The sequence below is a fragment of the Nerophis ophidion genome, linkage group LG10, assembly GCF_033978795.1.
Source record: "Nerophis ophidion isolate RoL-2023_Sa linkage group LG10, RoL_Noph_v1.0, whole genome shotgun sequence".
Taxonomy (NCBI): domain Eukaryota; kingdom Metazoa; phylum Chordata; class Actinopteri; order Syngnathiformes; family Syngnathidae; genus Nerophis; species Nerophis ophidion.
In genome coordinates, this window is record NC_084620.1 from 37,550,880 (window position 1) to 37,574,019 (window position 23,140).

A 23,140-nucleotide genomic window follows, 5' to 3' on the forward strand; every position below is an offset into this window, starting at 1 on the left:
AGAACGACCCGCATCACCACGATGCCTCGTAATCGTCGGTGACGGCACTCGTTAACCTCCATCGACTACATTACCAATGCACAAATAAGTCCAACATTGTTTTTCATGGCTAAATACTTAATTCATAAACTATAGAGCTGTAAAGAAGTGTACTTCTACTCCCTTTTATGGTGTGTGTTCGGATCACATTCCGACATTTTTGTATGATATCTGGCTTGTGTTTTGGCCATTAAACCTTCAAAATACGCTCAGATTTGCTCTGCTTAAGGTGAAGAAACAGCCGCCATATTTAATGTTAGTCTGCCATCTGAGAGGAGGTCATGCGGTGGCAACCTAGTAATTTTAAGGAACCTTTATAGACGTCTTTGTAGAGATACCTGCTGTTTTACAAAGTGGTGGGTGCATGCACAGTAGAAAACAAGGTGTATTTATTCACTCACATCTGTACATACATTAAATACACACAGCATCACACACTATCAGCAAGCACATTCCACCATGATTTACAGTCATGTATACACGATAGGAGCATTTGTGTTTTGCACTGGGGCCCAGTGCAAAGGTCATGATTGCGGTGAAAAGGTTGCATGCAAGTGTCACGGGTCAGTGGAGGTCTTTTGTGTTTGTTTCTTTCTATCTGTTGTGAGCTCATTTCCTACGTGTTTGGGCCATTCAGGTTCTATGCTCTGGTTGACTTTCCTCACAGTAAGGGATACTGGAGGGATTTAGCTGCAAAGCCATGCCCTTTGTCCAGCCATTGGAATGCACTGCTCTGCTGTGTGTGTGTACAAATTGCTGCATACCTGCATGTAATAATGGGATTTTGTGTTATCAGAGTGTCACCTCAAATTTTCTGATGATAGTAGAGTACACTAAATGATTGAACATGTATTAAAGATGAGGCCTGTGCAGACAAAAAAACAATTTCATGTGCTTTAGGTTATGTGTGTTCCATCATGGGTCGCCGGCGCATTCTGCATAATATCAACTCTCCAGATCGGGCGATTCGCATGCAGGCGGAGAGACAGGCAGTCAACTTTATCATCCAAGGTGGGAACATTTACTGAATCAGCAATCCAAACAAAAACAAATTAAAAAAAGGTCAATTTTTGGCATTGCTGGACACCACCACCTCTGCCCGCTAACCTTTTTCTGACCTGTGAGCAGGATCTGCAGCTGACCTCTGTAAGATGGCCATGATCCGAGTCTTTAACCTGGTCTATTCCTCCAGTTCACTCTCTGTGAGGTACTTCCAGTCATATACTTTATAAACGCAATATGTTCTTATCCATTGAAGAAATAGCCAGAATACATAAGTGGTATTTCCCTCGCTTACCATCCAACTGAATGTGTAGACGCGTGAAATATTCCTCACTGACTGCCACTGCTGCATGCAAATGTTCTGACACAATACATGGCTGAGAAAGTAAACAACGTTGTGAATGTGTTTGTAAATGTAGGCTCATAGCCCAGCTCCACGATGAGCTGCTATGGGAAGTGGAGGAGTCGCACGTGCAAGAGTTTGCAGGTAAAGCTGATTGCATTGGGATTGCTCCCATATTATAGAGTTTTACAAAATTTTAAATAAGTCTCAGAGGTACCACAATAGTACATTCAAATGTTGTCCAAAATGTAGCCTCGATGTTACAATTTAGACAGTTTAGAAGCGCTTCTAGTAAGACCGACTAGAAACCCACTGTTTGTTGTGCATGTAGCCGATATCGTGTGTCTCTCCAAGAATCACTATTGTACTTAATTCAACGCAATGAATGGTATACATCAAAGAGTATAACAATGTAATTTTAGGATTGGGAAAGGAGGACACAAACTAACATAGCTACAGTGCATCTGGAAAATATTCACTGTGCTTCACTTTTTCTACATGTTGTTCTGTTACAGCCTTATTCCAAAATGGAATACATAAGTATTTGCAGCATTTGCCCAGTACTTTGTTGATGCACCTTTGGAAGCAATTACAGCCTTGAGTCTTTTTGAATACGATGCAAAAAGCTTGGCACACCTTTGGGCAGTTTCAACCATTCCTCTTTGCAGCACCTCTCAAGCTCCATCATGTTGGAGGCGAAGCGTTGGTTTTCATCCAGGATGTCTCTATACATTGCTGCATTCATCTTAGTCTAGTGAGGGAGGTAACCAAGAACCTGATGGTCACTCTGTCAGCGCTACAACATTTCTCTGCGGAGAGAAGAGAACCTTCCAGAAGGACAACCATCTCTGCAGCAATCCACCAATCAGGCATGTGTAGTAGTGACCAGACAGAAGCCATTTCTTAGTAAAAAGTTTGCCAAAATGCACCTGAAAGACTCTCAGACCATGAGAAACAAAATCTTCAGGTCTGACAAGACCGATATTAAACTATTTGGCGTGAACGCCAGGCATCATGTTTGGAGGAGACCAGGCACCACTCATCACCAGGCCATCCCTACAGTGAAGTATGGTGGTGGCAGCATCATGCTGTGGGGATGTTCTTCAGCGGCAGGAACTGGGGGGCTTGTCAGGATAGAGTGAAAGCTGAATGCAGCAATGTACAGAGACATCGTGGATGAAAACCAACGCTTCCCATCCAACCTAATGGAGCTTGAGAGGTCCTGCAAAGAGGAATGGTCAAAACTGCCCAATGATAGGTGTGCCAACGTATTCAAAGAGACTTGAGGCTGTAATTTGTGCCAAAGGTACATCAACAAATTTATTGAGCAAAAGCTGTAAATACTTATGAATATGTGATTTTTTTGGTTGCTATTTATTTCTAATAAATTTGCAAAAAAAAAAGCCAATTGGGGTCATTTCTGTAGAATTTTTGGGACAAAAATGTATTTATTTTATTTTGGAATGAGGCTGTGACATAAAAAAAATGATCAAATTTACAGCTTCTATGTTTGAACCTGACTGACTAATGGTTGGCGGAACTTCAGTTTAAGATGTGTTGCGAAGCCTGCATTCTCCCACTTTTTTTAGTATAGAAAACTGTTGGGGATAGGTCAGACGCGTTCTCATGAGGGTAGAAGTCACATTACTATTGTAACATCATGAAAAAGTCACTTCTGCATACTAACAGACTTTACAATTCAAAGTGCTTGTTCATGTGTGTGTCCAGCTCTGATGAAGCGCACTATGGAGGGTCTTCGGCACATAGACCATACAGATGTCCATCTCAAAGTGAGTGCAGAGAACACATTTGGATTGGGTTGCAGTATTTCGACTCATGTATGTGATTTATCCAGGTTCCCCTGAAGGTGGCAGTCTCCAGTGGCAAGTCTTGGGGTTCCATGTCTGATCTTTACATCCCTTCTTTCTCCTAGTGCCCTCGTAACATTTATCTACCTCCTCCACCTCTCTCACTCTACGTTTTCTTCATCATTCAGCAACTTCTTAGAATCGCTCTGCCTGTGTGTCTCGCCTCATTCGTCCTGCATCCACATTGCCATGGAAACACAGCAGCTGCGGCTCCTTCCCGCTCCCAGTCTTTTTTCACTCCGTTCGTATCCGGGGTAACGGCATCAGCTATAGACTAGATTGCACCAGTTCTTTCTTTTTTTTCTTTTTCTCCTCCATTTCCACTCTTTTTTCTTGAGATTGTTGCTCTCGCTTTGTTACTGAGGTGACTATACATGTTCGAAAGAGTGATATTTGAATTATTTACTGTTGTATGCTTAATAAAGCATGCTGGTTGTCACTTTCAGTATACTATGTCGACTCTTCTATTCCACCTCCTCCCCCACACTGCACTCTAGTCTTGAGCCCCCTTTGTCTTGATTCAAGTCCCTCACACACACATTCCACAAATCGCCGTACACAAGCTCACACACATTTCACAAACACACACACACCCACGCTTTTTTTTTATCCACCATAAATGCTCTCACACAGGTTTGCAGGCACACTGACCAAATTCCTTATCCCAGGCGCTCTTTGATATTGTCAATTCATATCCATTTTGCCAATGCAAATGTCACCACAAGCCACGGGCTGTTTTATTTAAAATGTTGCCTACTGTTGTTGTAAAACTACTTTCCACCAGTTCCAGGCTTGCCGTGTGCGACCATGCTGATGCACTGGACAGTGTTATGGAAATCTGGCCCTCTATTCTCTCATTGTTCTGTTGGTTTAAGGGTGCACTGCCTTTCCCCCTTATCCCGCACACCACCCCCACGCCAACTACTTCTGCTGAGGGGAGTGTGAGACTGGTTAGTCCATGTCCTGAAGCCGATCTCTTTGCATTTATTGTCAAGTCTGTCGACAGGTAAAACAAAGACTGCGACCCTGTTGTTGAAATTCCTTACTAATGAATGCAACTTCACCTCATTGACATGCAATTTCATATAACGGGATGGATTGCATGTTAAAATTAAGGACGTTTAATGACCTTTTTGCCACTATGGTAGGCAGACTAGTCCTGTTGGCAAGGGAAACAGTGTGAGCTTCCCCACAGCTGCCATGGCAACCTCAAATATGAGTACAATCCCACCACATTCATAATGATGCTAAGAAATAACTTTGCTACTGCAACATGTAAAAGCTCAATGCATGGTCATTTTTTATTGATACATTATATATACATCCACGTTCATCATAATGCAGGGAATTCCATCTTTAAATCCATACAGTGTTCAGTTGTCATTGTAAAAAAAAAGAGGGCTCATAATCCCATAGTGTCATTCCCAGTGTGATGGCACGGCATTAAGGGAACTGATTCAATGCAGCCACTGAGGTTAAAGCAGAGTGGCTTAACCAGCAATGAATACTCTGACATGGTACTTGACCCCCTCACCACTCTTATCCCATCTTTTTATATGAAATGTGCTTTGTCATTTGGACTCTCGTTACTTTTGCACAAACCCTATTAGTCAGTGGGACCTCAAGTGCAACTAACTTCCTACCTTCAGTCACGATGGGCCTCTTTTTCCCTCAAATTCCACCCCATTCCATAAATGCGCCACCTCCCCCTACAGCTCGCCTATGCCCCAATTACAAAGTTCCCTCAGTTGCAATTTAAAAGCCCAGCCTTCCACCCATCAGCTAGTTCCTCTGTCCATTCCCCTGTCATGGCCATGTATTTGACCTGGCTGCCTCCTAACATTGTGACTGCAGATCAGTGCTGTGTTTCCTGGCAACAAGACAGCAGTCATGACAGGACAGAGAGAGCCTCATGGCATCGCAGCATCTCGCTAGTTTGACTTTCATGGCTGGTGTGGGAAGGAAGGGAGCAGTGTTGCTTTTTGACTGTGCTCAGCTCACTTTGACATCTCCACTCCAGAGTTCAAGCAGACAAGGAAGGGGGAGGGCGTGGAGCCCTGGGTCGAGATGGTGTGCAGCCCGGTCCCTGAAAGTGGCTGGAAATCATTACTATGGGATCGATGTGAGGTAATACAGATAAAGACACCTGCATTACTGTATAATTAGTGCCCTAGATAAGTTTAAAATATAATTTTCTTTTACATTTACAGCTTCTGTTATAAAGTGGGTAAAAACCAGCCCTCGGACGCTATTTACAAAACAATGTACAACTTTACAGTTACTGACTTACAGATTCAAAAGACGACTTTGAATCCTACTCGTAAGAAAAGTCAACAAAGTTAAGAGTTGAATTTTTTTGGTTGATTTCCCCCCCGAATAGTAGTGGTTCAACAAAAACTTTCAAAACATGACTTTACACTTTCAGGGTGCAGTGACACAATCTTTTCCCTGTCTGCTTGGACAACCATCATCAACAAATCCACCTTTTCTTTTTGACATCTGTACAAATATGCAGAGGTACATTTGTGTATACTCCAACAGAAAAGTAAAAAAAGTAAACTACAAAAGAGAATTCAATCCAAACACCCCTTAAGACTCAATCGTGAGTGGTGATATATATGAGATATAACATCATTGCAGCATTTCACATTTATGATCGAATCTGTCAGTCGTTTGTAGTTTGCCTACTTCGTCATATTTATTGCTTGACTGAATGGCACGTGGACACAATTCTTTCCTCAAAAATAATAGAAAATACAACCATTCTGAACACAAAATGGCAACACAAACAATAATAATGTTACTGTCACATTTCGCCTTGGATTTCCACCCCCTAAAATTAGCTGTTGGTCAGTATGACTTAAATATGGTGCAATGACTGTGTCCTGCATGGGTGCTGATGACAGAAACTGTATCCATATTCCACACAGCAAACAAAAGGCCAAATCAAAAGGACCTGTGTTTTAAGTCAAGACACAGTTGTGCTACAAGTGCTGAAGTGTTCTTGGCACCTGTGGCCTCAGTCCAGGGTGAGTCCGATTTTGTATGAGCCGCAGTGAAGCGGCATCCTCACCAGAGGTGGAGGGAGAGAGAGAGAGAAAGAGAGAGCGAGAGGGGAGTCCATGTCATCCTTGTTGCAGCATATCCAGCCCCCACCTCCCACCCCAACCGCTAATGTGCCACATTCCTCCCCGGGATCCTCGCCATCTTCAGACATTGGAACATTTCCACATGGCAGCCTTCTTTCTAAGAGACCACTGACGCAAAATACGGCAAATAATAATAGCGCATATTTACAATCATACATGATCTCTAACATCTAATGTTGTATGTTAATAACTACTTAACTTACCTTTACTCTGTGCCCCCTTAAAGTAAATGCAAAAAAACCAACAAAAAAACATTAATATCGCAAGTTTACATTCATGCTTTTTAGGGGACATTGCCTTTCACAACCTGCAGCATCTGTACATTTGTGCACTTTTATGTTAACATACTGACCTTGTAATCATTTCTTTCGAAAAATGGTTTTGGTCACAGTTGAGGATTTCCTCATTTTAAACAAAGCAGTTTGTGCAGTGTTATGGATTGTAGAGCACGTAAATGATGCCTCTCCATTAGGGGAGGGCTCTCGATTCAGCACACCTTTCAACTCAATTGGAAAGCACCCGCGCACTCAAGGAAACCTCATGACAGAAGTGAGATTGTATATCAGCAGAACCTTTTCTACACATTACTAAAAACAGGCTCTCAGGGGCGTAGGTCTTGACATGGCATTCCTGTCGAGTAGTGAATAGACAGACAAAAACCGTAGTGCATTTTACAGTTGAAAAATCGCCCTTTAGCTACTTGAGGCTGTCCAGTTTGCGTGTTATTTGAACCCCTGTGTTTGATTTCAGTGCATAAAGAATTCTAAATGATGTGTTCAGAATAAATGTACTGTCATTTGTAAATGTCATCATGCAAGAACTGTAATAGGCAATAACGCAAATGGCTCACCGCCGTCTTTACAATCTACCTCTGCGAAAGCCGCCTCTTGTTCTAGACATTCATACTGTTTAATGATGCTCAGTGTTACGTGAGATAAAGTGTACTCTGTACAATTTTGGTATTACATTCTAATCTGGAAAGCCTCAGGCACATTTCAAAATTGGATGCTTTTCCCTTGACATAGCTGAATCCCAACGTCTCTGTCATGTTTGTTGATGCTCCTCGTGCATTTTGCTTTGTACAACATTATGGAGTTTTAAAGAAAGGATGCTCACTCACAAAAGTCAGAGCCCGTAGCGTGTATACGTGTTTGTATTTAGTATATATTTTGACATTTAGCTGGAGGTTCATTTTGGGGCTTTAGGTGCTGTGGCTTGTGGCTAAACATGCGAGTGTCCATGCAACCCACCCCACTTCGCCTCATTTAGAAACACTGTTTCAGCATGATAGTCACCAAATGGCTACCGGCAACAGAATGTCACGATCCTGCAGTAAACCTTTCACCATTAGCCGGCTGCTACGATTACTCTCTAGTAATTGGTAGCCTCTTGAAAGATTTACAAGCTCTGGCTGTGTATAGACCACTTGGCAGCATTTACCATGTTTTGAAAACATTTTTCATGCAAATGTTTCACGTTATTATTATTGAAAATCTAAAAAAATTTACTATAATTTTTCTTTACATACACATATATTTATATATAGCATATATAAATATATATTAATTGATTTTCTCCCCGCCACAGGGTAGGTGCTGCACACATTGGGTACTTATGCATGCCACATTGCATTGCTTTTTGCATTCCGCAGTTGCTTGGCAGGCGGGCAAGATGTCATCCAGGCAGCGATGCTTTTGGTGAGTGTGCACACACTCATACATCCAGTCAATACTCCGACCTGGAGGCAGCAGAACATCAAACTGCCCAGATAGGATCTGAGGGTTTGAGTAAAGTTCTAGGGGCCCCAGTAAGCTTTCATAATAAAAGCAGTGCAGCAAGGCGTTGTATCTCATGCAAAGATGGTGGGAAATGGGTGGGGCCAGGGTCAAAGGTTAGTGGTCATGGGGTTGTAGGGTCTCGGCCCAGGGTTGCAGACAGTTTTGTGAACGGGTGGAAGGGAGATGTCGTTTTTATATTTGTATACATTTGATAGTTGACTCATTTTAGGTTAGATCATGAACACTGCTGGCTTTATTGTGCTGAAGTTGTATATATATTGCTAATTGTCATGTCTCTACTATCCCATGTCAGCGTGGTTTAAAAACTTCTGTTGCTTTGTCTGGCAGATAATTGCATATTGCAACATATAGTTTAAGTGTTTGTAAGTAATGTAAATAATGTTGTCCAGTAATACCATTGTTATTATTATATTATTTGAATAAATGTTTACTTGTGTATGGCAGGGGTGTCCAAACTTTTTCCACAGAGGGCTGCACACAGAAAAAATTGAGCATGCAGGGGCTATTTTGATATTTTTCATTTTCAAACCATAACAAAATATATGGATTTTTTTTTTTAATCCTTATGGCTCCTGGGGAGCACAGAGGGTCTCAGTCACTAAAATGTTAAAAATAAGTCAAATTATTATTATGTTTTATTTAATGCTTACAGTAAATCTCTATATCAACTTGAGGTTGATATAAAGTAAAACAAATAAGGTTTTATGCCTTTTCTGTCAAAGACAACTTTGTTTTTTATAGTAAAACTGAAATATGCAGTATTTAGATAGATAGATAGTATTTTATTGATTCCTTCAGGAGAGTTCCTTTATTTAGCAATTAAATCCTTCAAAGATCAATAATGCAGGACACCATTGATTTTAAATATTAATATTTTTGAGTAATTACAGTGAAAAGTTAAATGAAATCCTACTAAATATATTTGAGATCCGAAAGGTTCCGTACTCATAAAGTGATTATTTTTTTTTTCTTTTAACACTTAAATTTCAAGATCAACTTCCGATATATCTGTCGATTTTAAGTTTGAACTATTATTCTGTTTGTTTTATGCTCTTTTGTCCAAACTTTGATGTTTTTATATGGCAACCACACAACATATGCAATATTTTTTCCACATTAAACATTTTAAAGTGATAATTTTTAAGAAATAAGTTATTATAAAATATATATTTTTTTGTCCTTTTTTTTTTTTTTGGAGCAATGGAAAAAAAAAAGGAACAAAAAAACTGCCTGCATGGACACTTTGTGTCAACATTGCCACTTTTTCTAATTAGATTTCAGCTCATTCCACTTTTTTTAAATTTTTTTTTTATTTTTGCAATACTATCAATTTGGCTATTTTTGCAGAATGTGTGGCGGGCTGGTAAGCGATTAGCTGCGGGCCGCAAATGGCCCCCGGGCCGCACTTTGGACACCCCTGGTGTATGGGGCAGCTCAAGACACCAGAAAGAAAAAGGTGAGGGAGATGAAAGATGCACCCACTGTGCTCATCCTTCTATCTGTCTTTCTCACCATGGTGGTCACACTCTTTGCTGTGCTTTAATATGGTGTCGAAAGCCAAATTATGTGATATGTGTGGACTCAGTACACACACCATACATATTCAGGGAAGCCACGTCCCCCCCATTCCTTTTCCTCTCTTAGCTGAGTCTAAACCTGCCTGATGTATCTTGCAGCGGACCAATCAGGGAAGAGTGTGTTGTGCGTGTGGGGGGGGATTCACTCGGGAATAGTGAAGAATGAGGGTGTTGATCATGTGATGTCCATAACTAATACTGATTTTTCTCGGATGGAAGGAAGGAAAAGTTGGTAAGGATGCCAAAACAGATTGATAATAATGAAAATGGAGGAAAACAAAAAGGAATGTCAAACAATAGTACAAAGACAACATAAGTATTGTAGATGTTAGTGACTGAAAAATTGAAAAGTTATGTAATTATGCCGAAGAGAAATAAATAAAAGCTGTCAGAAGAGAGGAGGGGCTCTCAGATGTAGGATGGGAGGGGGTCGTCGCTCCCTCTCTCTGTCCCTTTCGTCCTCCATCTCTCCCTTCCACCTCTCACTCCTCACGGAGCTGCAAGCGGTACCGGCTGTATCGGATCTGGAAGAAGAGCCTCTCCAGTGCCGACCGGCTCATACCAGGAAGCCTGTAGTCATCGCTTTGGCCTGTTCGGCGGAAGCCGAGCGATTCGTACAGCTTATGGGCGGCCATCTTAACAGCTGTGGTGCCCAGTACCACGGAACCATAGTTGTTGCGCACCGCAAACTCCAGAACACGTCTACCCAGGGCCTTGGCGATGCCTTTGCCGCGGTAGCGAGAATCCACGGACATGCGTCGCAGCTCCACTGCGTTGTCATCCTCACGGCCTTGTGCCGCCACGATGCCCACAACGCATCCGTCCAGCACTGCTACCCAGAAACAAGAGCCTGAGGAGGGATGAGACACACTGAGTTAGTTTATTACGGCCCCAGACTGTCAGTTACTTGCAGCGAGTGTGTATCAGTACACTACAAAGACGCTTAGCGTAAAATGTCTTTGTTATAGTAAAGACAGCAAGAGACTGTACTCCCATCAAGCATGCACTGGTGAAACAGAAGGCTGACATGCCAAATTAGTTCATGTCAGATACAAATATTAGCAGACAACATTCCACCACCTGAAAAAAAGCTGCTTTCAAAGTCAAACATGGTACTTGACTGTCTGCTGCATTCACCTGCACAAACTAAAAAACCCCGTTTCCATATGAGTTGGGAAATTGTTTTAGATGTAAATATAAACGGGATACAACGATTTGCAAATCCTTTTCAACCCATATTCAATTGAATGCACTACAAAGACAAGATATTTGATGTTCAAACTCATAAACTTTATTTTTATTTTTTTTGCAAATAATGGTTAACTTAGAATTTCATGGCTGCAACATGTGTCAAAGTAGTTGGCAAAGGACATGTTCACCACTGTGTTACATCACCTTTTCTTTTAAAAACACTCAATAAACGTTTGGGAACTGAGGAAACTAATTGTTGAAGCTTTGAAAGTTGCATTCTTTCCCATTCTTGTTTTATGTAGAGCTTCAGTCGTTCAACAGTCCGGGGTCTCCGCTGTCGTATTTTACGCTTCATAATGCACCACACATTTTCGATGGTAGACAGGTCTGGACTGCAGGCGGGCCAGGAAAGTACCCGCACTCTTTTTTTACGAAGCCACGCTGTTGTAACACTTGTCTTGCTGAAATATGCAGGGGCGTCCATGATAAAGTTGCTTGGATGACAACATATGTTGCTCCAAAACCTGTATGGACCTTTCAGCATTAATGGTGCCTTCACAGATGTGTAAGTTACCCATGCCTTGGGCACTAATACACCCCCATACCATCACAGATGATGGCTTTTGAACTTTGGGCCTATAACAATCCGAATGGTTATTTTCCTCTTTGTTCTGGAGGACACCACCTCCTCTGTTTCCAAATATAATTTATAATGTGGACTCGTCAGACCACAGAACACTTTTCCACTTTGCATCAGTCCATCTTAGATAAGCTCGGGCCCAGCCAAGCCGGCGGCGTTTCAGGATATGGTTGATAAATGGGTTTGGCTTTGCATAGTAGAGTTTTAACTTGACTTACAGATGTAGGGACCAACTGTAGTTACTGGCAGTGGTTTTATGAAGTGTTCCTGAGCACATGTGATGATATCCTTTACACACTGATGTCGGTTTTTGATGCAGTACCGCCTGAGGGATCAAAAGTCTGTAATATAATCGCTTATGTGCAGTGATTTCTCCAGATTCTCTGAACCTTTTGATGATTTTACGGACCATAGATTGTAAAATCCCTAAATTCCTTGCAATAGCTCATTGAGAAATGTTGTTCTAAAACTGTTCGACATTTTGCTTACAAAGTGGTGAACCTCACCCCATCCTTGTTTGTGAATTACTTAGCATTTCATGGAAGCTGCGTTTTTACCCAATCATGGCACCCAACTGTTCCCAATTTGCCTGCACACCAGTGGGATGTTTCAGATAAGTGTTTGATAAGCATTCCTCAACTTTATCAGTATTTATTGCCACCTTTCCCAACTTCTTTGTCACGTGTTGCTGGCATCAAATTGTAAAGTTAATGATTATTTGCACAAAAAAAAATGTGTATCAGTTTGAACATCAAATATGTTGTGTTTGTAGCATATTCAACTGAATATGGGTTGAAGATTATTTGCAAATCATTGTATTCCGTTTAAATTTACATCTAACACAATTTCCCAACTCATATGGAAACGGGGTTTGTATGTAATCTTTTAAGGAAAACAACCCTTCTTAACCTTCCCTATTTTTATTGTCCGATGTATTCATATCCAGCAAGTGGTTACATGGTATTATGCTCAAACGCATCGTGTCGGGAACTGAGCAAATGATGCCATGAGTCCATGAATGGCAGATTGCAAAAACAAATTGCCTAATGATCTTTGAATCCTTATTTCAATCAATTTTCCTCCTTGCTGGTTCATTGCATGGTTCAGTTGTTGGGGAAATGCATGGATCTTAAAAGTTCCCTATTGTGCGAATGGAAAGACTCAATGATGTAGCAATATGTGTCTCGAGCCTGAGAGACACAAACATGATACAAATCTATCACCTCACTTAGTGGAGGTTACTTCACTTCTGAGATAGGTACTCAAACTACGACCTCATGACATCATGAAGGAAAAATACCTTTCCTCATTGATGTAATACCACCTTTGATACACCATAGCTACAGTAGTTGAGCCCGTCCTCTGTTGAGAATGCCCTGTTAACACTTTATGGATGGCATATTTGTAAACAGACTTAACTACAAATTTATCTCTATACGTAGTGCACAATATGTATTTGTGGAGAGGCGCAGGCGGCGAACGAGCAGCGGGGCAGAGCACGCTGTAACCCGGCCCAAGATGGCGGCAAAGAAGCGCCATCTTGGGTTTCTCATTGTGCCCATTGGGTTGAGGTTTTTTTTGCCATGATGTGCGATCTGAGCAGAGGATGTCGTTGTGGCTTGTGCAGCCCTTTGAGACACTTGTGATGAGGGGCTATATAAATAAACTTTGATTGATTGGTAAGCTATAGACAGACAAAATAGTGTGTTTTCAGTACGGCTTTTGAATTTCATCATGTCTATATTTTAGCATCATTTCAGGCCAATATACTTCCAATATACTATTGTGGAACCTCTGGGACTTATATAATATCAGTGTTTCTGAAATATGATTTCCAATGGCAAATACACTTTGGACCACTACAAATAGATTTGCTGCCACCTGTAATATAGCAGTATGCATCATAACTAAGTTTCTAAACACAGCTCATGTCCAGCTAGTTGGCCACAGACTAAAAGGGCAGAGCAGGAGTGCTCATTGTTGCCTGTTTAGCGAGTATTCAAACCCCTTAAGTGTAAATGTATTCATATTCTGAAACTTCAGCATGGAGTCTTCCATTCCTTCAGAGGTGGACCATTATAAATGAAAGACAGGAAGTAGTTCTTGCATCATGTAATCAAACACAAGTGGTCACAAAAGGATTTGTTGTGGAAGCGGAGATTCAGACACGCATGGCACCATAAAAGCCCGGGGAGTGTGCATTACTGCTGCCTTTGCGTCGAGGTGGGGAAGCATGCAGGGCACCTCCACAAGCGTGCAACCCAACCTCTGACCAGCGATTGTGCTACAAAGACATAGCCTGGAGACACTTCGCTGTCCCGGTAAAATATGAAACGGGGGTCAAAGTGCGGCCTGGACCGTGGCTATTTTTTAATGAACCCTTGGAACATTGTGGAAAACCTGCAAATGTGGAAAATTACAGCCTTGTAAAAAAAAGTGTTTTTTGTAATTACATTCTAACATACCCACCCCCCACTGACACAAAGGTTTCGCAGTAATAGGAAGGGATGAGGCAGGCATTTGCTCTTCCGATGCCCTCCTGACCATCTGTCTGACCTGAGCCAGTGCCAGGAATGAAGACGGCACAGTCAAAGCATGCACGACAAGCCAGTACGCTTTTTCTCAGCCACACTTGTTACAACCACACACGTACTCCAACTGAAGGGCGTCAAGGCTTCTTGACATCTCAGCTCAGAGAAGCGAGGCGGTTTTATTAACTGCTTGTTATTAAACACTCACGCAGAAATTGCAGTCTGATTTAATCTTGTTTAACAGCAATGTTCACAACTTCCTCAACTAACGCCATTAGACTGTACAACTCCTCTCTGGGGAGGGGGGAGGGGAATACTCGGATGACAGGGGATGACAGTGCAATACTTTTTCATAACATGGTCACTACTGCCTAGTTTCTCTTGTTATATTCTTATTTTACTGTTATATTTTTATTCTCATTGTTGCTTTTTATTTTTATTCTTGTTGTAATATTTTTCTATTTTGTTTTTATTATAACCCCATTTTTTACTTTTTACTGTTTAATTGATCTCAACTCTGTACACTGCTGCTGGAATTTAAAATTTTCCTGAAGGAATCAATAAAGTACTATCCATCTATCTATCCATCTATCCATCTATCCATCTATCCATCTATCCATCTATCCATCTATCCATCTATCCATCTATCTATCCATCTATCTATCCATCTATCTATCTATCTATCTAAACCAGGGGTCACCAACCCGTTTGAAACCAAGAGCTACTTCTTGGGTACAAATTAATGCGAAGGGCTACCAGTTTGATAAACACTTAAATAAATTGCCCGAAATAGCAAATTTGCTCAATTTACCTTTAATATATATATATATATATATATATATATATATATATATATATATATATATATATATATATATAAATGGGTATTTCTGTCTGTCATTCCGTCGTACATTTTTTTTCCTTTTACGGAAGGTTTTTTGTAGAGACTAAATGATGAAAAAAACACTCAATTGAATGGTTTAAAAGAGGAGAAAACAAGAAAAAAAAGAAAATTAAATTTCGAAACATAGTTTATCTTCAATTTCGACTCTTTAAAATTCAAAATTCAACCGAAAAAAAGAAGAGAAAAACTAGCTAATTTGAATCTTTTTAAAAAATTTAGAAAATAATTTATGGAACATCATTAGTCATTTTTCCTGATTAAGATTAATTTTACAATTTTGATGACATGTTTTAAATAGGTTAAAATTCAATGTGCACTTTGTTAGAATATAAAACAAATTTCCATCCATCCATCCATTTTCCCTTCAGGGTCGCGGGGGGCGCTGGTGCCTTTCTCAGCTACAATCGGGCGAAAGGCGGGGACAAGTCGCCACCTCATCACAGGGCTTATATAACAAATTTGACCAAGCTATATTTCTAACAAAGACAAATCATTATTTCTTCTAGATTTTCCAGAACAAAAATTTTAAAAGAAATTCAAAAGACTTTGAAATAAGATTTAAATTTGATTCTACAGATTTTCTAGATTTGCCAGAATAATTTTTGGGAGTTTTAATCATAATAAGTTTGAAGAAATATTTCACAAATATTCTTCGTCGAAAAAACAGAAGCTAAAATGAATAATTAAATTCAAATGTATCTATTATTCTAAAAAAATAAAAATTCAACATTGATTTAAATTGTCAGGAAAGAAGAGGAAGGAATTTAAAAGGTAAAAAGGTATATGTGTTTAAAAATCCTAAAATAATTTTTAAGGTTGTATTGTTTCTCTAAAATTGTCTTTCTGAAAGTTATAAGAAACAAAGTAAAAAAATAAATGAATTTATTTAAACAAGTGAAGACCAAGTCTTTAAAATAATTTCTTGGATTTTCAAATTCTATTTGAGTTTTGTCTCTCTTAGAATTAAACATGTCGAGCGAAGCGAGACCAGCTTGCTAGTAAATAAATACAATTTAAAAAATAGAGGCAGCTCACTGGTAAGTGCTGCTATTTGAGCTGTTTTTCGAACAGGCCAGTGGGCTACTCATCTGGTCCTTACGGGCTACCTGGTGCCCGCGGGCACCGCGTTGGTGACCCCTGATCTAAACCTTTTCCAAACCAAAAAATATAACAATAACACCACTGGCCATCTTATGTTACCATTAGTGGTTCAAGCGATCAGATTTAATAGATAAATGTCTATATTTGTCACAATCAGAGGGGCAAAATACCTCAGCACAGACCAAATGAAATGTTGACTTTGATTGTCTTTTATTTTCAGTACATTTGCATACGGCAGGATGCAAAACATGGAAGCAATGGCCAGAAAATATATTTAAAAAAAAGTTTGAATAGTTGATTCAAACCATAAATCACTTAAAAATACCACCCTTGCAAGGTGATGTTCTTTCTTTCTGTGCGTATCCTTAATGTTTAAACTAAGAATGACTGAACACAAATGCCCTCCATGACTTCTTTTGTGACTTAGAAATGTTGTTATAATGTTGGATACTTGTGTTTAACGAGTCAAATCATAAAGTTCAAGCATTCTTACTTTCTGGCAGTATGCAGTGAGATAAATGCTGTATAATTATACGATACTCTGTCTCGATCCCAGAGTGTGCAGGTGTACCTAATGTTGAGACCAGCAAACCTATACCACAAGTCATCAACCTTTTTTTCTTGTGGGAGTTACATTTACAAAATAAAAATGGCAGTGAGCTAGTTTTTTTTGCTGCTTTTTATTGTAACGTTTATTTTCATTGCTCATTTCAACCTAAACAAAGGTAATACGCTTGTTTTGCCACAGCATTAACACAATGTTGGCAGACACAACTCACATGTTGTATTATTCATGTGCATCCTAAATTTAAGTATGCATTTGTTTCTAGTGCAGGTTGTTTAATCACACTAAATTGGCCCTTTTGTGTAAACGTTGTCTATTCTTTCTGTCTGTGATGGCCCTGCGATGATGTGGCGACTTGTCAACGATGTACTCCGCCTTCCACCCGACTGGGATGGTTGGAATTATATGAATGGCAACATGTAAATTGGACTGTATTTAAAAAGCAGATCTCTACTAAAACATTGCGGTCATTGGGGCCCATTCAGCAGTAAGTTCCTAACTTTTCCTCTTATCTTTCCGAAGTGATTTCCTAAGAGGAGTCCATTCAAACTCATGATGTGTTCTTAAACGGCCCAATTGTTCCCACCTGCTGTTATGTTGCTGAATGCCAAATGGTTAGCGCGTGTGTAGAGGGTTTAGTGCGTCCGCCTCACAATACGAAGGTCCTGCAGTCCTGGGTTCAAATCCAGGCTCGGGATCTTTCTGTGTGGAGTTTGCATGTTCTCCCCGTGAATGCGTGGGTTCCCTCCGGGTACTCCGGCTTCCTCCCACTTCCAAAGACATGCACCTGGGGATAGGTTGATTGGCAACACTAAATTGGTCCTAGTGTGTGAATGTGAGTGTGAATGTTGTCTGTCTATCTGTGTTGGCCCTGCGATGAGGTGGCGACTTGTCCAGGGTGTACCCCGCCTTCCGCCCGATTGTAGCTGAGATAGGCGCCAGCGCCCCCCGCGACCCCGAAAGGGAATAAGCGGTAGAAAATGGATGGGGATGGATGGATAGCGCGTGTGTGTCTATCATAATTTGCATATAAACACGCCCTTATTACCCCAATATGCTCATGTAAACAACCCCTCATTCTGTAATTTGCATACGTAAACTCCCGTAATTCGGGCGCAAAAGCCAAACATCAAACACATGCAGAAAATACAAACAGATTACAGAAGTGAAATTGGTATTATCCCGCGAGGTGGATACATAATGTCAAAACGTAAGTTTAAGAAAGGGGGGACTGCTGAGGTAGCCTTAAAGATTTTTTTGACCGTGACTGAAAAACAATAGCGGTGATGTTTGTCATCAAGCTATGTATTTAACAGTGTACATTTTCCAAACGATACATTATTTTTTAGAAAGACTGGGGCGTAGAGGGTTTCCTTTGAAATGTGGGAATTTCTCCAAAAAACACAATATGAATGTGACTGTGAAGCAAAATTAACGCTAAATTTACACTAAAGCATATCCAATACATTCTGTATTATCTACTCCACATATAAGTGTGTTAACTGTAAATCAGACAATCATTGATGTTCCCTTTGATGGATTGATTTTGTTGCATATGAATTTCTTACAGCACTATATCAGCCTTTTTCATTTTTTAAATCTCTATTATCATTAAATAACCTTATAGAGTAGTGTAGTCCGTCATAATTAAATCTTGAAAGGATCCATTGCGGTTGCCAGGGGCCTACATCCTGAGAAAAGGTGAGGAGGGGGGAGGGGAGGCGAGTAATATTGATGACTTCCAAGCAAGAGCGAGGGAAGAAAGAAAGACTGCATCTGTTTGTCCGTTCTTCATTGCTCTCCTAAAGTGCAGCAATCTCGTATTACCGTGTAACACCCAAAATATGTCAGTTTTATGCTGTCAACTCTTCTCCAGGCACGTGTTCCTCCTCGCGTCAAAGTGCGTGTATGAATTGACGTGCTCACACATCAGCAGTCCCCTCCTCTTTGGTGTGCAAACTGGGGGCTGCATAAGACACAAAATTACAATATAGGGCGAGATGTTCTCCAGGTTGAAGAAGTTCCACATCCTGCGCCCGTCCATTAGTTCGCATTATCTTTACTGCCTCCCCTGCCCAATGCATCTAAGGTCTGTTTGTATGGAAAGCGCCTGCATGCACCACAATTTGCACACACTACACTTTACTGTGTGCGCATGCCACTGTTCACGAGCGCAACCGGTCCTGCCTCTCTGCCGGAGTCGAAGGTCATTGGGGGAAGGGACATTGGTGGGGCTTTACGCAAAGATGCGAGATGTGCCTCTACCATGTCACACCGAGAACGTACTGGTAATTGACGGTTTGGGTCACACGTTTACATACTGATCATAGGTTTGAATGTCATGTAACATTAGGGACCTTTGCTGATGTATTTGAACTGTTCTTGACTATACAATGCACTGTACATATTTTTCTTAAAAAATGTATTTTGTTGATACATTTGCAGAAACCGGAGTCCTAAGAAGTACTTTTCACAGTTCGTTGACAACGTGTTTTGAGAATGGCAGCGTTCACAAATCTGAGAACTACAGATGAACGACGTCTGTTCCCCATGACACACTGCTGAAGAAATGAAGCCAAGTCGATCCAGGTAAGGTCACTTATTGATCCCGATGGAAATTGCGAGGGACAATGTCTCTCTCATACAAACATCAACATTCACACAGACATGATGTAAATACATTAAAGACCTACTGAAATGAGATTTTCTTATTTAAACGGAGATAGCAGGTCCATTCTATGTGTCATACTTGATCATGTCACGATATTGCCATATTTTTGCTGAAAGAATTTAGTAGAGAACATCAACGATAAAGTTCGCAACTTTTGGTCGCTAACAGAAAAGCCCTGCCTCTACCGGAAGTCGCAGATGATGACGTCACCCGTTGAGGGCTCCTCACATCCTCACATTGTTTTTAATGGGAGCCTCCAACAAAAAGAGCTATTCGGACGGAGAAAACGACAATTTCTCCATTAATTTGAGAGAGGATGAAAGATTTGTGTTTGAGGATATTGATAGCGACGGACTAGAGAAAAATAAAATAAAAAATCAAGTTAGAAAAAAAAAAACACGATTGCATTGGGACGGATTCAGATGTTTTTAGACACATTTACTAGGATAATTCTGGGAAATCCTTTATCTTTCTATTGTGTTGCTAGTGTTTTAGTGAGTTTAATAGTACCTGATAGTCGGAAGGGTGTGTCCACGGGTGTCTTGAGGCCAGTGTCTGATGGAAGTCGACGGCAGCTGTATGGACAGCACAAGCTCAGCTGATCTCTGCTAAGTGGCGACTTTTTAGCACAATTTTTTCACAGAAAACTGCTGGTTGACATTTGGTCGGGATCCATGTTCGCTTGACCGCTCTGATCCATAGGAAAGCTTCACCTCCGGGAATTTTAAACAAGGAATCACCGTGTGTTTGTGTGGCTAAAGGCTAAATCTTCCCAACTCCATCTTTCTACTTTGACTTCTCCATTATTAATTGAACAAATTGCAAAAGATTCAGCAACACAGATGTCCAAAATACTGTGTAATTATGCGGTTAAAGCTGACGACTTTTAGCTGTGTGTGTGCGCAGCGCTAATATTTTCTTACAGTCCGTGACGAAACTCCCGGGAAATTTAAAATTGCAATTTAGTAAACTAAGAAGGCCGTATTGGCATGTGTTGCAATGTTAATATTTCAAATTTAAAATTGCAATTTAGTAAACTAAGAAGGCCGTATTGGCATGTGTTGCAATGTTAATATTTCATCATTGATATATAAACTATCAGACTGTCTGGTCGGTAGTTGTGGGTTTCAGTAGGCCTTTAAAACAACGATAATATACATAATAAATTAAAACATTAGACAAATCTACCAGCAAGATTAACAATATGTTAACACTACTTCTAATAAAACCGCTAATATTTTAGTCAAAGCCTTTGCTTTGTAAGGACTAACATGTTTTTGCAAAAAAAAACAAAGTGCCAATAAATAATAAGCCAACTTGAAAAACTCCTTGAAGATCGTTATGACCTGGATGTAGCAGAGAAGAAAGAGTCAGGCGTCTTCTGGACAGAGTAAGGCAAGGCTGCTTTCGCCTTCCAAAACCAGGAAAAGTTTGCATCGATGAGCAAATCATCTCTTTTACAGACCGATGTCCCATCAGGCAATTTGTTCCAGACAAGCCATACTCTAAAAGCTTAGAGGTATATGTTCATGCTTTTCTGATGCTGGACTTTGGAGTCTATCAAGGTGTCAAGGCTCTTGTAAGCCTATACTCTCGTGAAGAAGATCATACTGCCTGTTTGATAATGGAGATATATAAAATGGTCTCCAAGTGTGCCCTCAATGGACTGGATGCTCTCCACCATTCAGCCATCCGTTTTGCCTCTGGTCTGCGTTTTCCTACCCACCATTGTGATCTGTACAAACTGACAGCCCTTCCTCCACACAAGGCGGCTTCATCACTGGCTCTTGTTTGTCTAAGACAGTGGTTCTCAACCTTTTTTCAGTGATGTACCCCCTGTGAACATTTTTTTAATTCAAGTACCCCCTAATCAGAGCAAAGCATTTTTGGTTGAAAAAAAGAGATGAAAAAGTAAAATACAGCACTATGTCATCAGTTTCTGATTTATTAAATTGTATAACAGTGCAAAATATCGCTCATTTGTAGTGGTCTTTCTTAAACTATTTGGAAAAAATATATATAAAAATAACTAAAAACTTGTTGAAAAATAAACAAGTGATTCAATTATAAATAAAGATTTCGACACATAGAAGTAATCATCAACTTAAAGTGCCCTCTTTGGGGATTGTAATAGAGATCCATCTGGATTCATGAACTTAATTCTAAACTTTTCTTCACAAAAAAAGAAATCTTTAACATCAATATTTATGGAACATGTCCATAAAAAAATCTAGCTGTCAACACTGAATATTGCATTGTTGTATTTTTTTTTCACAGTTTATGAACTTACATTCGTATTTTGATGAAGTATTATTAAATAAATATATTTATAAAGGATTTTTTTTAATTGTTGCTATTTTAGAATATTTTTTTTTTTAATTTCACATACCCCTTGGCATACCTTCAAGTACCCCCAGGGTTATGTGTACCCCCATTTGAGAACCACTGGTCTAAGAGATTATCACCTCAATACCTCTCTTACCTTTTGCACCTGTCCCATAATAATTATCACTTAAGATCCAGTGACATCATTACTCTGTCTGGCCCAAAAACTTTTATTATGCTGCAGCATGGGACTGGAACGCCCTTCAACGCTCCCACAAACTTTCAACTCTTCCACCATTCCACTTGCTCAAACAGAAATTCCAACTGACCTTAGCTGATTGTTGTACATGTTTTTTCTCGCTCTTGTTTGTATTTCTATACACGCTAGTAGTTATTTTTGTTGTTTTTGACGTCTTAGTCTTTTCTTATAGGTTGTATAGTTGTCGTCTTTTTTTTGGGTGGGGTAGCGGGTTTGCTTTTGCCGGGGCCTCTTGCCTGGTCATCATTGTAAATGAGAAGCTGTTCTCATTTGATCTTTCCTGGTAAAGTAAAGGTGAAATATGATCAAATAACAATAACTTGTGCTGCATGTTTGACTTTACAAGACAAGCAGCTTTTTTATTGACCATGACTGACTGGAATTTCTCTTTACCAGCAAATAAAAAGGATATTTTGTTTGAACAAAACAGTATTACTTAAAGTTATATTTATGCCAATAACGGGTGCATGTAAACTTATGACCAGATAGGATTATTGGGCTTTAAATGCAGTTATTTTGTATTGATTTTTTTAGATCAATGTGCTATTTTTGACTGACTACACTTTCTTTAGATGATTAAAAAACCTGTTGCCGGTGCTTTTGGATAAGTAAAACAACATTATGTGTGTATAGAACAGCAGTAGAATCATGAGGATGGTACACAAGCTTGTTAGAAGGGGAATGGTAACCCTGTTGTTGCATGTATGGCAAGCCTGGATCTCCTAATGCAGTGGTTCTCAAATGGGGGTACTTGAACCCTGGGGGTACTTGAAGGTATGCCAAGGGGTACATGAGATTTTTTTTTTAAATATTCTAAAAATAGCAACAATTCAAAAATCCTTCATAAATATATTTATTGAATAATATTTCAACAAAATATGAATATAAGTTCATAAACTGTGGAAAAAAAATACAACAATGCAATATTCAGTGTTGACAGCTAGATTTTTTGTGGACATGTTCCATAAATATTGATGTGAAATATTGATTTTTTGGGAAGAAAAGTTTAGAATGAAGTTCATGAATCCAGATGGATCTCTATTACAATCCCCAAAGAGGGCACTTTAAGTTGATTATTACTTATATGTGTAGAAATTTTTATTTTTATAATTGAATCACTTATTTTTATTTTTTTTTTAATATCTTTTTTTCCCAATAGTTCAAGAAAGACCACTA

At 39.8% G+C, this 23,140-nt stretch overlaps 2 protein-coding genes across 3 annotated transcripts in view; one reads left to right on the forward strand and one right to left on the reverse strand.

Moving 5' to 3' along the window:
* The window catches only part of poln (polymerase (DNA directed) nu), a 58,143-nt gene extending 54,456 nt beyond the window's left edge, over nucleotides 1–3,687 (forward strand). The window contains exons 23-27 of the mRNA XM_061913627.1: nucleotides 940–1,050; nucleotides 1,168–1,246; nucleotides 1,461–1,528; nucleotides 3,113–3,174; nucleotides 3,240–3,687. Of these exons, the coding sequence (XP_061769611.1) occupies nucleotides 940–1,050; nucleotides 1,168–1,246; nucleotides 1,461–1,528; nucleotides 3,113–3,174; nucleotides 3,240–3,317 (398 nt within the window). The 3' untranslated portion in view covers nucleotides 3,318–3,687. The remainder of the gene's footprint in view (nucleotides 1–939; nucleotides 1,051–1,167; nucleotides 1,247–1,460; nucleotides 1,529–3,112; nucleotides 3,175–3,239) is intronic.
* Nucleotides 3,688–4,528: 841 nt separating this feature from the next.
* The window catches only part of nat8l (N-acetyltransferase 8-like), a 28,274-nt gene continuing 9,662 nt past the window's right edge, over nucleotides 4,529–23,140 (reverse strand). For both annotated transcript variants that reach the window (XM_061913633.1, XM_061913632.1), the window contains exon 3: nucleotides 4,529–10,627. In XM_061913633.1, coding sequence (XP_061769617.1) covers nucleotides 10,260–10,627 — 368 coding nt within the window. In that variant the 3' untranslated portion in view covers nucleotides 4,529–10,259. The remainder of the gene's footprint in view (nucleotides 10,628–23,140) is intronic.